This window comes from Blennius ocellaris (genome assembly GCF_963422515.1).
Source record: "Blennius ocellaris genome assembly, chromosome: 3".
Lineage (NCBI taxonomy): Eukaryota > Metazoa > Chordata > Actinopteri > Blenniiformes > Blenniidae > Blennius > Blennius ocellaris.
Window position 1 is genome coordinate 6,737,196 of NC_137652.1, and position 17,373 is coordinate 6,754,568.

At 40.3% G+C, this 17,373-nt stretch overlaps 2 protein-coding genes across 4 annotated transcripts; one reads left to right on the forward strand and one right to left on the reverse strand.

Moving 5' to 3' along the window:
* Positions 1 to 101: 101 nt before the first annotated feature.
* On the reverse strand, positions 102 to 2,333 carry tma16 (translation machinery associated 16 homolog). The gene is made up of 7 exons (XM_080520969.1): positions 2,293 to 2,333; positions 2,091 to 2,194; positions 1,411 to 1,448; positions 1,232 to 1,316; positions 934 to 1,082; positions 795 to 837; positions 102 to 635 (listed from the first exon to the last, which is right to left on the reverse strand). Exons 1-7 carry the CDS (start codon positions 2,293 to 2,295, stop codon positions 443 to 445), a joined length of 615 nt encoding a protein of 204 aa, XP_080377095.1. The 5' UTR covers positions 2,296 to 2,333; the 3' UTR covers positions 102 to 442.
* Positions 2,334 to 4,290: 1,957 nt separating this feature from the next.
* On the forward strand, positions 4,291 to 12,628 carry tmem154 (transmembrane protein 154). Of its 3 annotated transcripts, none has more exons than XM_080520979.1 (9): positions 4,291 to 4,415; positions 5,199 to 5,303; positions 7,285 to 7,344; positions 7,436 to 7,510; positions 7,618 to 7,794; positions 8,200 to 8,254; positions 8,875 to 8,951; positions 9,589 to 9,631; positions 11,610 to 12,628. In XM_080520979.1, exons 1-8 carry the CDS (start codon positions 4,322 to 4,324, stop codon positions 9,618 to 9,620), a joined length of 675 nt encoding a protein of 224 aa, XP_080377105.1. In that variant the 5' UTR covers positions 4,291 to 4,321; the 3' UTR covers positions 9,621 to 9,631; positions 11,610 to 12,628. The 3 variants fall into 3 exon arrangements, with proteins under 3 accessions (XP_080377105.1, XP_080377107.1, XP_080377106.1); XM_080520981.1 differs by having other exon boundaries at positions 7,436 to 7,480; XM_080520980.1 differs by lacking the exon at positions 11,610 to 12,628 and adding an exon at positions 10,024 to 10,096.
* Positions 12,629 to 17,373: the final 4,745 nt, after the last annotated feature.

Below are 17,373 nucleotides of genomic sequence, written 5' to 3' on the forward strand. Positions count from 1 at the left end.
GAGTTTTCACAGTTGCCATCTGTTCATGTTTTTACATTAGGTTGTAGGAGTTTCTGTCTCGACTTGGAACTGACATGCGGTGATTGTTGTTTACACGTGTCCACTTTTGTACCGGTTTAATTTGAGTTTTTACCAACAACATTCAACCTACAGATTAATCTATCTTGGATCCACAAACTTTTTCTTTTTTTTTTCTTTTCTTGTTGCCATCTGGGTGTATAAAAGTGGAACATTCAGGTTACACACCATGCATATCTGCCTGTGCAATAAACAATGAATGTAGAACCCCTCCGCTGGCTGGTGTGAAGTTACTGAGCAGCGACGAGGTTGTTATTTAACTCTTCCATTGCAGCGCCCTCTGCTGGACAGTTCACATATCGCCGTGTCTTCACACAAAGTCCTTGACGCTTCACAGCTCGTCACGAGCCAATATTCAAGAGCTTCAAGGAGAGTCTGACATGAGCAGCGCGTCGTCCGGCTCCTCTTCATTCAAATCATCTTCATCGTCCTCCTCTTCTACGAGATTGTTTTTGTCCTCCTCCTCCTCCTCTTCATCATTCTTTGTGTCCACACCTTTGTTACACACCTTCCGCAGTTTAATGTTTGGGAGTTTCTTCAAATCTCCAGTCCACTCTCTGGGAATGTAAAACAAATGATACTGTTTAGCTCCCACTGTTTGTACAGTTTAAATGTGATGAACAGATTTCCAGCTGCTTCCTACAGACCGCATGCTCTTACAGTTTTTGTTCAAGTTTAACCAGGACACGTGGCTGCTGCTTTAAAACTCAACTCACCTGAAGGTTTTCAGATTCTTTGCATTGATGATATCTGGGATCTCTGAAAAATCCAAGTTGGGGAGTAAGACGCCAGTAATGACAGACATCGAGCCGACACATCGCTGAATGTGTGTGTATGTGGAGGAAGGGGACTCACCAAAGCCGACACCCTCAAACTGCGCCCGCTCTCTCTCGACCGTCTGCTTGACGGTGGCTTCTCTGGCGCCATGGAGACGACCCTGCCGACCTTTGATCCCATTGGCGAGCTCGATCTGCTCGAGTTCGGAATCGAACCTGTGGAGGTACCTGAACACACACACATCGATGGATATCTCAAACATACGACGTGGACCTGTAATCTTAGTAATGCAACCTACTGAATGCCGGTTAAAATAGAAATATGCATTTCCTAGTGCAAGAAGATGTAGTCCTAAAAAGGAAATTGCAGTCAAGACCTTTCAATGATTTCACAGGCATCTTTTCTTGTGTAGGTCGTCTTTGTCAGCTCCAGCTGACTCTGAAACCACAGCAGCTTCTCACCTATTTGAAAACCAAAATATGAGAGTATTTAATAAACAAAGAAAATAACTTTCCATGACTCTCTTAAATGTTTTGTTTTTTTATTCTAACTCACCGATGTTACTCAGTTTAGTTGCTTTCTCAGTCTTCTGCCTGCAACAAGAGAGAAAACATTTGATATATTTGGATTAAATAATAAAGATAGGCATATGCTTGGTTGTTCTTCGCACTATTTGTTATCCATGCTGTCCACATGGGATCAACTATATTACATATGTTCAGATGGACTTTCACAGTCCAGTGGCTATGTGAACACACACTTTCATTTAAAAACAATCAGTGGTCAAGACTTCTGATGTCTTCCTTCCCTTGCAGTCATACTTTCACATAAAAACGACTGACCTTAGATAAGATAGATAGAATTCGTCATAAATGCAAATAAAATAACGTCTGGAACCTCTCAGGATCTAGTTGGCAGCTTCATATAAGAAAATCTAGCTCTACATGGCCTTTATTGAATTAAAACAACGTTATGTTCATTTTTATTCTTAGATTGACGTTGACCTCGTCATTATACTTATATGGCTTTTAATGCGTCACATGTTTAGAGCTGTTTTGCATCCTTCTCTTGTTTACTGTTCTCTTCCTCAGTTACTGGGTCCTATCAGTTTCGCATATCCGTCTGTCAGGCTCTTCCTGAAGCTGAATTTCCCTGCTAATGGCCAGCTGTGCTGTCGCTTCTCCAAAACGACCGCACTCCTTCTGTTCCATATCATTTCACTCGTCGTTCCCGACCTCTCCTTCTTCTTCAGTCTGATCTCCTCTCGGGCCAGATAAGCAGCCTTCCTGCTGTACGGATGAACCACTTTCTCCTTTTCTCTTCCTTTCTGGGACTTCGGCTGAAAAACACACAAACAGCGTCAATCAAGTCAACCACCCGGCGTCACTATTTATGATAACTATCCGTTAAAGCTACTCGCTGGTCTCAATATTTTACCATCTTTTAACTCTCGCAGACACGTGAAGAGCGGCTCTGGTGACAACAGGAAGTGGTCCGTCCCCAAGTTTCGGCCGGGTGAGTCGTCGAGACGAGAACATGTATTCCTGCCTCGTCTTTTCTCGCAAAAACAAAACAAAACAAACAAACAAACAAAACAAAAAAAGCTGAAAAAAAGAAAAAAGATTTTGCTTTCCAATTTACATCACAACATAGTACAATGAAAATGTAATTTACATTTTTTTCATGTAGGTGTCGCTGCTTGGAAACCGCAACGCATTGAAGCACATCATCAATTCAGTGCAATACATAGGGGACGCAATGAAGTAGTTATTTAGGCCATTTATTATTTATATAAAAAGTTACTTTAGTTACTACGCACGCTCCACACCTATAAAACAAAGTTCCTGAACACACAAGGACTGCTGCTACACTCACTTCTTTATTATTTACTCAGGCTTTCCATAAAAAATCAATAGATTTTACAAATTGTATTACCTTTATCCTAATAAAGTTTTCACTTTATTCTCCTTTTTATGTCGTTCTGTTTTAATGTATTTCGTGATCTTAATTAGTTCACATTAAGATTTTTAATTGTCTTCTTTTAATGTGTTTCCTTTATTTTCTTAGTGAAGCATTGTGAATTGCGTTGTGTCTGAATGGTGCTATAGAAATAAATGTGCCTTTCCTTTCCTTGCCTTCACTAATTTCAGCCACAGGAAAGCATTTCTCTCTCTCTCTATCTCTCTCTCTGTGGCCAGACATTTCAGTAATCTGATTAATTACCAATTAAAGCATTTGTACTTTCCAGATAATTAGTTACAGAATATGAGAGAAAATAAAACATATATTTTTAACCCCAGGAAGGTATGCAATGAACTAAAATGTAAAATAGTCCTATATGTATATGTTCAGGCAATGTCTCTATGCGGTCTGCAGGACTACACAAATTACAAACAAGAAACTTCTCAAAACAATCACTTTATTCTTTTGCACTGTGACCAAGATCGTTGCACACATCAAGTGGATGTAATTTGATGTGCTAAAGCAATTAAATGAGGGGAAGTCCTCGTGTCCACAAACACAAAGCACACATTGTTATGCTTGGAGTGGTCCTACTGTAAGATTTATGTCTTTGTATGAAGTATTTGCAGGGTATCTGGGTATAACATGAAAACCAGTGGCATTGGGTTTGAATCACAATGGCGCCAACTTGTTCTGCACCAGAGTCAGTCTTCTCAACCGCCACACTGCAGGGACACCCTGAAGACACGAGTGTATCGGGACACAGCTTTTCAAACTCTTTTCCCATCTCTTCAAAGTGCCTACGAAGTACATGGGGCGTAACAGAAAGACAACACCCTTGCTGGGGGGGACTGGCCTCCTGCATGCACCAGTTTCAGGGGTGGAGCAGAGAAGCCACAATTCCTGCAGCGTTAGAGAGGGGGAGAGAAAGTAGACAGGGATGGAGAGAAGAATAAAGGGGAGAGAAGGTACACGCCTTAAAGACATTAAGAGAGTTGGAGAAAGAAATAGAGTATAAATGGTGTAGAGAAGGATAAATAGAGATGGGAAGAGAGCGAGATAAAGGGATAGAGGAGGTGGATTGGGAAGGAAAAGGGTAAAGAGGGTTTGAGCAAATCCACCATATAACAACAATGTTACGGGTCTCTTTGTAGCAGCATGAAGACACATTTCCTCTGGAGACACAGCAGCGGCTTGTCCCCTCACTGGACGCAGACAAGCTGCTTTTCCTCCCTTCGGCCCGAGTGTGAAGGGCCGCATACCTGCCCGACAAGAATGTGACTGCACTGCAGCTGAAGAGCCGTCAGACTTGTGGCTACAAGCACACGGCTGATTGCATCACATCCGAGCCAGTTATCTGAGTGTGTGTGTGTGAGGGAGAGTCTCTCTCTCTCTCTCTCTCTCTCTCTTTTTTCTTCCCTTTCCTTCTATTTAAATGTGTTAAGTCAGATCAGGAAGTGTGGTGGTGTGACGGTACTGGTGGACGCGGGCACACGATGGCACCATGTCTGCCTCTTGGCCTGGTAGTATGAGAGGCCCCCGGCTCAAGACCCCCCTGCTGGTGCTGCTGCTGCTGCTGTCCACTCTGACTGAGTCAGGTAAGACTCATCACACTACGGGTGGGTTTGTTTTTGCTGGGTTTTTTTCCTTTTCTCTCACAGGGTTGAAACAGAACAGCACCCTTCACTTTCTTTTCCCCTCCCTGCTTTCCCTTCCACGGTTCGGTAAACATTTCTGGCTTTGTGGTTTTTCAGTGTTACTTCATGGCCAAAACAAGAAAAAAAACTGTCTTTTGATTCTGTGAAGATTAAAGAACGTGTGTTGCTTTTATTGCAAGTTAAATAAGTCTGGATATGGGGGAAAAAAAAAGAATCTGACTACTGACATTATGGACCTACAGTCCCTAATGTAGTTCTTGTTATTGAGGAAGAAGTTTTTCTGTCAGAATTGTTCTCCTGAAACGTAGTCCTTTCTGTGTTTCAGAGTTTTGTTTTTTTTGTTTTCCTCAAGCTATAATGCCTTTGGTAACTTAAAGAAACAGGAGTCACAATTTGCACATCCTCATTTAAAAATCACATTGTCCTTTTCAAGATATGTCTATTATCATTTCAAGAAATACGTTGTCACTAAGTTGTGCTCAGGAAGAAGTTGCTCAACGTCTCTACCTACCATCGAGAACATTTAGCAACAGTTCTGATTTTTGTTGCAACAGTTTGAAATCATTCAAACGGAAGTCTCCAGTTCCTTGTGCAGTCTGACTCAGCTGCGTTTCTCTTTTAAACACTTCTGCATTGAAAAAACAAAAAACAAAACCCCAGAGGATGTCACGCAGTCTACCTGTGCATTTCACCCGATCTCGACAGTTTGGCATTTGTTTGTAGTGGTTTGTCAAGATGAGGAAGATGACAACACGGAGTCAAAAGCTGAGCTGCCAGAAGGGGAACCGGACCCAGAACTGGGAGCCGACGGTGACACGACAACACCAGGTGGGACGGGAATGAAAACAATACAATGATAATTCATCATGTTCCCATAGACGCTCACATTTAATTGGGCCTTTACCTGGTTTGACCTTCAGACCGATTAGTTCCTGAAAACACTCTTTTCATGTGATTCTCATTGAAAGGGTTCAGAAGTTCAAAGCAGAATTTTAAAAGACGCTTTGTAAAGATGACAGTGATAAGAACATATTTAACAGTACATGGAATAAACAATAGAAATAGGCAAGAATATGCTGCAAATATATGTGTTAGTGTGTGAGCAGGAGAGTGCATGTGTGGTCTTGTCTTCAACCCAACACCGTTTTACATTTATTTAAGAAGGAATATATGAATTGCTGCGTGGAGGTGTGGGGCAACACCTGCACGGCCTCACTCTGGCAGCAATGCACGCTTCAGGTCAGAGCCAACAGAATGATTCATGACTATCAGGATCACACTAAACCATTTTCTGTAAATCTTCTGCCAAACTAAAAATAAAAAGATGGATCTGGTGGAATTTCAGACAGCGCAGCTAATGCTCAAAGCTAGAAACCAACTTCTGCAAGAAAACTCAGAAAAATTCTTTATTGACAGAAAGGGGGGGGTTAAAATTAGAACTATAGTATAAGTATATAACCTAACCTGATAAACACATATGCATGAATGACTAGAACAGGATTTATAGGTGCAGGAACATATGGAATTGTAAATATGGATAAAGAAGAAGGGGTGGGATTAAAAAAGCTTAATCAGACATGATTCATATTTTGTGTATGTGTGGAATGAGTGAGTTTATATACACTGTAGCTGTAGGGATACGTGAGCTGTGTTTGTAAGTGTGTATATGTACATACTAAAATATGTTGGGTTTTTTTAAAAACGATTCTGATCTACAAGTTTGAAATAAATCTTCGGCGTGAAAACGTGGTTTTACAGTGAAGGTTACAGCTTGGTTAAAGGGACAGTATGTGAAATTTGGTAGCAGTGAATCAATGTATTTGATTTTTTTTTTAGTTAGACTGTTAGTTCATTTAAAAATGCCTGACTAATATACAAATCCAGGCATGGGATGGCCCCACTGCCCGTGGGGGATTTTTTTTAATAAAAAAAAAAAAAAAAGAAATAGTCTTACTAATACGAGGTCAGCCACCAGGTGGGATTGTGAAATGACATTCACCCAGAATGCAACTAATAAATTAAATTAATAACTTTCTAAAGCTCCAGTTTTCATGTATTATTCAGTCGTTCCTCTTATTGGACTGAGGACAGACTCAATGTTGGATCTAAGACTGGACAAGCTCGGACTCGCTGGCTGTTTTGGCCAACTTCAACACCACAGCGTGTCAAAATAGAAAATGTTTTGATTTAGTTGACTTGTTTTCACAGGTTTCCAATCAAAGAAACATTATACAGTGTCTGTAGCTCTCTGGGGGGTATGGTGGAGGTGTCTGCGTACTCTGAGCTAGCAGTACTATTTTCTCAAAAAAATCAAATAAAAAATATAGTACAAAGGATGGAGAAGAAGTGGCTGCTTTGAAATAGCTGGTTCCAACCAGTATTGTCTGGTTTGGTGTCAGCAGGTTGGCTTTTAGTGCCTGCTGTCTTATCAGGGAATGTTTTATTTCAGTCTCCTTATCTTTCCTGCATCATCATGTTACATTTGTCCGTTTTTACTCGTCAGCCCCCCCCCCCCCCCCCCCCCCAAAAAAAAAATAGTTCAAAGTTTGTTAAGTCTTTAAACTGTAGAGGCTAAAAGTTACATGTGAATAATCCTATTCTTTCAGGGGTTTCTTCACCAGAAGTTGCAAAACTTTGGTTGCACTTTGTTGTTTGTCAGAATGAGATCATAATATCGACGACCACATCGGGATGTGGCGTGTTTGTCCACACGTCTGCTTCTCGGCGGTGTGAAATACACGCACACGTTCAGCTCCACGGGTTTTACACTTGGTCAATGTAAGTCTAACTCTCCGTGATGTGATTTCAGTCACAGATACCACTCCTACACCGGACCCCTCCATCCCAGAAAATCCAGACCCAGACGTTGGTAAATCAATACTTTGATGTATTTGGTGTAATTTGGTGTGCTTTCATAATGAAGAGAAAACCTCATAATGAAATCATTGATTTCTGTTTAGATCCAGGTAATGAGGGAGAAGACACTCCTAGCTCTGGAGATGATGGTAAAACGAGCCGCAGCTTTGAATATTATGGTATAACACAGTGAGGATCTTCCTCTGTCGATGTCAGAATCAACCCCTGCAGCAGTGTTTGGGCTGAATGAAGACTCGGGTTGCTGACTGATGTGTTGCTTCTGCAGAAACGATTCCATCAAGCACAATCGATCCCGGCGATGTAGCATTTGAACCACAAGAGGACCCGGACCTGGGTCTCATCATTATCCTGGTCCCCGTGATGCTGGTGATCCTTTTTATCGCTATGATAGTCTGTGGGCTTTTTGTGAACCGCAGGTGGAAACAAAAAGCCAGAACTCAAGGTGTGTTTGGGAGAAAATGTTGATTTCTTTCCTCCAAAAAAAAAAAAAAGTACTCAGTGATCACTTAGGCATTCACGTTTCACAGCTTTGAAACGTTTTTTGTTAGTTTTTTTTTCTATTTTTACATGTCTTGGAGCCTCACAAAAGTAAAATAGTCAAATGCTCCATGTTCAACAGGTTCTATTTTCCTTCATGATGCTTTTATTTATAAAATGACACGAATTAAGTGATGAATGATGAGAATCACCCCAAAAACAAACAAAAAACCCCCCAAAAGTCTTTTTGCTCTTGAGTGAAACCAGCTCAACTTATTTAGTGCAGAATTGTTTCAAGTCACATTTTCTAGACTTTAAACATCTTTATAGTTTAGTCGCTGCATGATAACCGTCTTTTCTCCTCTTTTAGAGCTGGTTAAAGATGATCCATATTTGGATGGATCCAGCGCAGAGAAGGTGCCAATGTGAGTGTTTCCCATCCATCCATCCATCCATCCATCCATCCATCCATCCATCCATCCACTTGCCACACTGCAGACAGTAGTCGCACACACAAACAGAGAGACCCCAGAATTTGAGGCTATAAGGGTAAATCTCTTTCAAGTAGAAGCCTTAAAAATAGGTGCAGTTTCAAAGAATACATTTTTTTTTCATATATGTTTAATCTATCAAGTGCAGTCAAATTTATAAAGCAAGTAAAACAATAACAGGGACAAAAAAGTGCTGTGTAGAGAATTAAATAACAACAATCATTTTCGATTTGTATTGTTTCAGTTTCTCTCTTGTTGTTGTTTTTGTTTTTTTTAAACTTCCCATTGATCACAATTCCTCCTGTTATTTTTCCATTGAAGTTTACATTTTCTTTGTTCCGTGTTGTGCTGTGTTATAAAATAAGACCAAAAAAAAAAAGACTCTCAAAACTGTTAATTGGTTATGTTAATGCCCACATGGTCTTTGGTGGCCGGATGAGAGAAAAAAAGATACATTAAAGGTGTTTATCTATTTATTTTTTTATTGTTGTTGGTTTTTTTTACTGTGTATGAACCTTTAACATTCAGTGAGCATCGCTTGTGTATTTTTCCAGGCCAATGTTTGAAGAAGATGTGCCCTCTGTGTTGGAGCTGGAGATGGAAGAGCTGGATCAATGGATGAAAAAAGACAGTAGGTTTCTGCACCATAACAATGAAGAGAAAGAAGGGAGGAAAGAGGGGAAGATCTGGAGGTTTCATAACCCCAGAGGTCTGTCAGAAACATACATGATTGTTAGGAATGTCTGTACAAATTCAGCTATCACTTCTGGATGCCTTTTGTCTCATGCAAAGTAGAAAATGTTGGTTGAATTTTGTGTTTCGTACTTTTAAAATAAAAAAAAAATAAAAAAAACCAACAACAAAACAAAGAAAACCAAAATGTGATTGACAATTCAGTCAATCAATGGCAGTTTGTCTCACCCGACCTTCAGTTCACATACTGATGAGCCCCATTGATAATACATCAATGACACCGAGGTTTATTTAAATGAAACAAGGTCCCCTGAACCCTCATTTCCTCAAGTGAGACGTTTCTGGGAACATTTCTCACGTCAGAAGCGTTTGTTAGAGATTGTCCAGCAGAGGTCGCTGCTGCCATAAGAGTTTCCAACGCATCTGTCTGATTTTATGGCTGAATCGCGCTCCTTTACAGGAATGTTTGAGTAGTTTTACAGCTAATCTTTGACATAAATAACCAGACCTATAGGAATAGTGAAATTATGACTAATGTGATATCTTTATTTATTTATTTTTTAATTGCTTTTTAGGTGTAACCGCTGACGACTGTAACCATGCATAGCTGTATTTATGGTGAGCAACATTTTTCTTCCATTCTTCAGTCAATGAATACACACAGACTTCTATATTCCATATCATGACACATATGCGGGATATGTGAATGAGCTCCGTAATGAGAGCTTGCTTGGGAATGTCTAGGACGACATGGGAAGAGTCACTGGTTGAACAACGTCTTGTGACATGTTCCTGCAGGTTTTAATGCAACATGGTCATAAATACATCACAGTCAGAGAAATAGATCTGAATATTGATTATTTTATGGCATACATGACAAGTCTTACACAATTCACAAATCACTCCCAGCTTGTTACTCAATAATACCGAAACAATGCCGGCCGACTTTGGCAATAAGCTGTGTTTTCAAAGTTGTTTTTCTTTTTTCTTTTTTTTTTTTTTCCTACCAGCGTCTGTTTGTTGTGATGCACCAGCTGGATTCGGTATGGCTGTGACTGATGAACTGTGACCCTTTCATCATGACACATGGTGCTGTCTGCAAGCACAAACACTCCTAACATCTGTTTGTGATTACAACAGGCATGCATGGAAGTGTGGTGCAACTTCACCCTGGAATAGTCTATTTCTCTCTCTCTTTCTCTCTCTCGCTCATTCTCATTTTTTTTTTTTTTTTTGCTGAAAGGCCTTGAAAGTCCAGGTCAAAGTCTGCTGTTGACCAACTGTTGACCAATGCCATTCACAAGCTACTTTTTTTTCTCAGGGTTTTAGTTCTAAAGCTGTGCAAGGGCTAAAAGGGTGCTTTCATTCAATAGTGAGGCACTCTGTACACATTCGCTTACCCAAAAGATCTCGAAACAGAAGTAAATGTGATGTTACGGCTGCTGCGGTTGCACAATGTGATGCCACCAGCTGCAGCAGCTGTGCTCTGTGGGTCGGACCTGCGAAGCTCTGGAGTCACTTCTTCACAACCAGGGCTTTCGTTAAGGAAAGAACGCGTCTGGGATGCTGTTTATCCTGCGTTGAAAGAACGTTTTTTTGAAGTATATCATATGTTCAAGCATGGACGAGCGACTGTCTGGGGTATTCTTGATAGGTATTCACATATCCAGCAGACATAGGGCTGAAGTATCTTTATTTTTTCATAGAAATGTAGAGCCAAAGCTCATTTTACTTTAAAAAACCCAAAACAAATCTTGTCTGTTTCTCACAAGCTATGGGATGCCCATGGCACAAAAAAATAAGGATCTATCTATCTATCTATCTATCTATCTATCTATCTATCTATCTATCTATATATATCTGCTAAATGCTCGGCGATAATCATCAGCTAGTTGCCAGGCTACTGTTACTTCTCCAGCTGTTTGCTGCAGCTGGAAGCAAAGCTGACGAAACAGGACATTCTGAGACCACAAAAGCCCAAACAAAGACCTGAAGACAATAAAACTCTGAAAAGAGCGCAGGTTTTTCACCAAAGGCTAAAATTCACAACATCCCTCAAATAACCAGGAGAGCTTTCAACGTCTATCAACCTCCACTTTGTAAACTTTCTGAAATGACGCTTGCTCAGATACGCACGATTGGAATCAACATTTTAGAAACTCTCTTGTCCTCAAGCCCATCTCAAAGGGAAATCGCCAAAGTGTAGGTTGTGTCAGTTTTGTTGGAAGAGTCGTACATTTGTTATGTCCCTGGTGAGTCTTCCATGACTCTGTGTGTGAAGAAACCATGTGTCCTGTAGACTGTAGGTAGACTATACAGCCCTGTGTGTGTGTGGAGGCTGACTGGGTTTGCCTTTGTGCAGCAGGATAAAAAAAAAAATAGGGACACGGCTTGCTGAATGCGGCTATAATTCAAATCTTTCTACTAAACCAATCTTCCGGAAATAACTGTAAAATATCTATTTTTTTTGTGGCGCTCAGCTGTGCTGCGCTTGAGTCATCAAATCATGTTGGAAACCTTCCAGCTTGACTATTTGTCTCTGACACCCCCCCCCCCCCCCCCCCCCCCCTCTCTCTTCAATGATTCCTTTCTGCAGGTTAAATGAAACGAAAACGACTCCCTGATATGCAAGGACACAACGTCAACGGTGCACGCTGCTCGTCCAATGTTCTGAACATTTACAACAATACCACAAGCACAACTATAAGAACAGTTTCACACAGTTACAATAACAATCCACAATAGAACCTCCTCATGCAGCGCTGGTAAATATTACATCTTTTCGTCGGACACGGGTCATTGTTGTGTGATTAATGTAATGTTTTTTTGCCTCTTTTTTTTTTTATCTATAAGCTAAGCATTAATAGGAGGCACTTGTGCAGTATTTTATTTCTCTTCGTGAGTGAAACGGTGAGCCTCAAGAGTCTTGCAGCGACTTCACGCTCCCCTTTCTGCTGATTCTGACTGTTACAGAGCATGTGGTCAACATAGAGTCTATTAGGCCAATATCCTGCTCACAGTTCCTCCTCAAAGCTCAAAGCCTCTTTGTTGTATTACACTGTGTGACTCCCTCCAGCTGCAGGTTTAATGGAGAAATATCCGACAGAAGACTGCAGGCATGCATGACAGAGAAAGCCGCTACTTTTTTTTTTTTTTTTTATGCCTGTGCTGAGCAGCTTAGGGTTTATAAAGAAAGTGTTTTCATTTTAAATCTCAGGGCCTGAAATCACGAGGCTTCTTTTTCTGAGGCTTTTGATAAATTATCTTTCCCTTAAAAAAAAAAAAAAAGCTCTCTGAGATTCTCATCTCAGCACATACAATAGCTTCCTGACTGAATACTTTATGTCCACAGATGTGCATCGCGTTTTGTCTCCAGTTTTGCCTTGAAAGTGTTGAATCTAAGCAGTCGTAACACTGATCTAAATGTGAGTTTCTTTTCTAGTGTCAGTCAGTATTGTGCAGCATCTTGCAGTGTAAATATGCGAACACGGCACACACAAATTAAAAAAGATAACATTTTTGCAGAATTCTATTTGTAGATGAATTGTATGAGTCCCTTGATGTTTTCTCTCATGAAGCTTTGAATAAACTTTCCTGAAATAAAACCTCACAAAAGCTCGATTGCTACTGATTTTCACTGAAATACCTATTGGTTTTTGGTTGATGCAATTGTTGATCCCACTGACTCTGGGGGTCAAATTCACTTTAGTCCAGTAAGATTTGACGTTGATTGTCGGACCAGTATAATGTCGTCATAAAAAAAAGTTATTGCATAATGCCAAATACAATGGTTCATGTGCATGAATGAGCCAGTGCATTGTGCAAAAGTCTACTTGAGTAAGTTGAACATTTCTAAAGGAAAATAGGAATAATGTCATCACTGTGATGTTCAACAACCAAGTCCTCCGTTTGTAGCCGATATTCTCTCATTACATTTACTTGTATTCAAAATTGCATGAAACAACTCACAGCTTGTCTGACTTTCCAATTGAAAAGATGTGAAAGTCCATCCGCCCTCGTGTATCTTTCCAGATTACTGCTGGTGAAAGCTTAACATTCAGCCACATATAAAGCAGGACGCCACGTGTCATTTAAGTTTGTACACACTCTTTCGTCTGCTGCGCCGATAGGCCTCGTGTGCTTTCCTCCCCGAGTTCAGCCTGTCTGATGGGCACTTGAGAAGAGCTGATGAGATTCATACTGAGGGAGCAGGCACAGACAATTCATGCAAACCAATGAATACAAATGAGAAAGAAGTCTCTCGCTGTATTTCCTGCTCTTTCTCACCCTTCTTTTTTTCCTTCTTTTCTTTCTCTCCTCTATTAGACTTTACACGTGGACTCTTACAGTCACTGCATCGTGCACCAACAACTCCAGTGAGTTCTCCGCCCGGACATTTTCTCAATCAGCATCGAATACCGCTGGAAAGAAAAACATTTTTTTTTTTTTTTTTACGTGTTCATGTCACACAGACCTTTCGTCTCTGTGATCACAGCAGGACAATGGAGTTGTTGAACGGCACTTTTTGTTCATGATGCTGCCTGAGAAAATAAATATGCAATGATTTACATTTATTCAAACATTTATTGATTTAACAATCTAAGAATCTTCCTAATTGTATGAAATCTCTTCCCTAGTTCTCATCCTTCAGCCTGTTCAGCATTTGAAATCCTCGGGCCGGGATTGTTTGTTCACTGCAGACTTCAAACTCGGTTTGGATAAGCTCTGAAACAACCTGCCTGAGGACATAAAGCTGGCTGAATCAGAATTATTACTTTAATCTTTTCAATTGGGAGTTTTCTTTCTTTTTTTTTTTCAACTATATCATGTTTTTATACTTTTTGAAAAGACATGCTGTAACCTGGATTGTCCCAATCGTTTCCCTCGCATTGATTTTATATCACTGATTATACATTTTTCTTGTTCTATTAATAACTATTTTCTGCTGTTTGCTTTTATTATTGTTGAGGTTTGTTTTCGATCCGTTCAAATCTTTCTCATGATCAAAATTTTTTTCCAGAATTTCCTGGTTTAAGCCAAATAGATATGAGGATTTTTCACAGTTATGGTCGAGAATAGTTATCAGGGAACTAATGGCGCCTCATATTTTAGACTGATGGAACTTGTTATGGAAGTTTGTCACATGTATGGACTGACACGGAATCATGAAGAAAACATTCTTCATATAAACCCATGTCGGCTCACATGGCGTCCAGGAAGAGAGGCAGATACAGACTCTTCAGGGCCTCGTCAAGCAGACTGAAATGTAGAAACCTAACTGCTGACTCCAGGAATGAGGAATTCCTACTTCCCTGTCTTGTCTTGTCATCTGCTCCTGTAATCCGATTGGCCAACTTGTGACCCAACACTTCCCTGAAAAATCACCAACCTCAAGATAATGTGAACAGAGAGTGGAGGGCTATTATGTTCTTTGTTTAACGCTGCCAGTATTTATTTGTTTGCAACGGTAACTAGATGAATAGATGTTGCACCATGTGATAATTGACGATAGCATGTTCGTATTGAAGCGCTGAGACTTCTTAGGATTCGGTTGAAGGGTTTTAGAACTGCGCTGAAGAAATAGAAGAATGTGACCAACGGGACATGACATGTTCACAATGACTGGTGGGAAATGAAGAATTAGATAAGCTACCCTAATAGGTACACTCAGTAAACAATTAAAAAGCGTATTTCCACTTACTCTTCACATCAGTGTCAATTCCTGTGATCTTCCCACAAGAATTCTCAGTGTGTGTCCGTTTGTTAGTCGCCTCAAACCTCAGTTTTGTGAGGTAAGGATTCATGATGAGCCTTTGATGAAGTGAGGAAGCTCTTTTACTTGACAAACATGTCGAGATGAATGTACTTGCGCTGCCGCAGCGGGCGTCGATTTCTGCATATGACTGCAGAATAAGATTATGGATAAACTGGTTTACATGCAAATAACACGGCACAGCTGCTCACCAAATGTGACTTTGGCAAACACCATGTAATGAGTAATGCCTTGACTGAGAAAGACTGAGGCTCTAACTTGAGACATTTAGATTTTTACCTCGCCCCGTGGCAAAGGAATCTCACAAGATTGGGTATATTTGCCAGTGTGGGGGAGGACAGGTGTGTGTGTGTGTGTGTGTGTGTGTGTGTGTGTGTGTGTGTGTGTGTGTGTGTGTGTGTGTGTGTGTGTGTGTGTGTGTGTGTGTGTGTGTGTGTATAACTGTGATTAAAGCCACGTCAGTCACGGTGAGCAGAAATGTGATCTAATCCCTTCGAGGACACATTTATAACATCATATTTTCAGTGACCCGTCTCTGTGAATTTTCCAGGCTTTGTTGACTGAATCACTGCCTCCCCAGCAGGAACTGTTGCTGCCTGTCACACTCCATCAGCTCCATTTCACAGTCGCACCAGCATCCGTGTTTGTTTGCCTTCGAGAGCCGTGATGTTACAAAGCATCGTCCGTCTGTCGCAATCATCACATTCAGCCCTCCTTGGGCAATCTTGGAGTGGAAAACGCAGAATACACCAGGGCATCTTTGTGTGTGTTAGTGTCATTACAGAAGCCTCAACTTCACAATCCTTGGTGTTTGGCCCTTTCGAGTCCTGATAGATGGTTTAAACCAAATAAAGCAGTCCCCCGTTTCTTGTGTAAGATTTGTCTCAAGCACCATTTAGACAACATCAGACACATCAGCAGGGTTTTAATCACTGCTGAGGACGCAGATGTCATTTTTTTTTTTAATGGGAACTGAGGGACTGTGAGCATAATTTGACTTTTTTTTTTTTTTTTTAATTAAAGGTTACACTTGGTAGGATCTTAAAGACAAATACCAGCATTTTGTGACGTCATTTCAAGTGTTTCCAGGGCAGAAGAACAAGATATAAGCAGCACAAATTACTGCTAGAGCATTTTTTTCCCTTCTCTTTCCCAGAAACAGATTCCAGATGGAGAGAAAAAAAAATATCTCTCAGCATATGGCTTTTAGAGCTGTGTTTCCCAACCTGAGGGTTCAAGCCCTTTCAAGAGATCTCAGGAAACTATCACTAAACACAGCTGAAACTAATTTCCATTGGGATGATGTATATGTGCCTTCTTAGACCTCTAAAACAGTAAATGAAGCAATCCACAAAGACAGACCTGAAAGGAAATTCCCATGACTCCACGTCAAATCCTGCAACTGTGATGAAAACGTACAACAGTTTTTTTCCAGATGGAATAAATGCTGGAATATTGTTGAATTAAATAGAATATGAGCTAATGTGATGACGGCAGTTGTGTTTTTGTGGCAGTAAAATGAAGACACGTCTTTGATCTCGCTGAACAGAAGACCCCCCCCCAACGATAGGAAAACCAGGACTTCGTCTACGATTTCTGAGAGGAGTCACTTTACAGGAGCAGTTTCCATGAAGCACATACAGCTGCAGCAGCTTTCAAGCCCCTACTTAGTGACAAAGTGTGGATATTTACAGTCGTCCTTTGTTTTCAGGATGTGCTTTTCAGTTTTCATTGACCGGATGCCAGCTTCGCTCAGGATCACACGCTTGGTGCTCAGTGATATCTCAGGGTTTCAGACGCTCCCTGGAGGATCCAGATACAGGGCATACAAAAAAATGACCGTGAGCCAAAGCTAACCGTAGCTGGCACTGCAAGGCTAACTTGAGCAGCAGCAGAAGCACACTAATCTAATCCACAATAGCAAAAAATAGGGGAAAAAAAAAAAAAAAAAGAAGAGGTCTAGGCTTTCAGGCTGTGTGATTTCTGACACAGCGTGTAAATCTGGAGTTGGAGTCTCTCCCTTCCAGTGTTTCTTGTTCTCCCTTAAACATTTTATTGATCAAATATATTTTGAGTGTCCACTTATGATCACACACAAAAATCAAACAAACAACACTCCTATTCCTGTTTTTATTATGTGAAAACAGGATATTATTTCCTGAAAGTTTGTAGTAGCCCAGGTGGCTTCACTTATTTTAGCACCAGCTGCATTTTCAGTTACAATAATGTGTCACATTTTTTTTACGACCAACTGTATGACCTGCTTAGCATAATCAACTTGTCTTTCTTGTTTCAATATGCACTTTTGATTAATGTTGTCATTGAAAATTCTGAAAAATTGTATTCAAATAAAGTTGTTTTGACGTATCATTTCTCCAATGATTCCATCTGTTGTTGAAAATTTAACTTGATGGCCTGAAAGACATTTTCCGATAAAACATTCAACATGAACATTGAAAGTATCTATCTATCTATCTATCTATCTATCTATCTATCTATCTATCTATCTATCTATCTAATTCAGTTTTCTTGGTTTATTATTTAGATCCATAAGTTTTTTCCTTTGTAGTTTTGACTACTTTTTAAA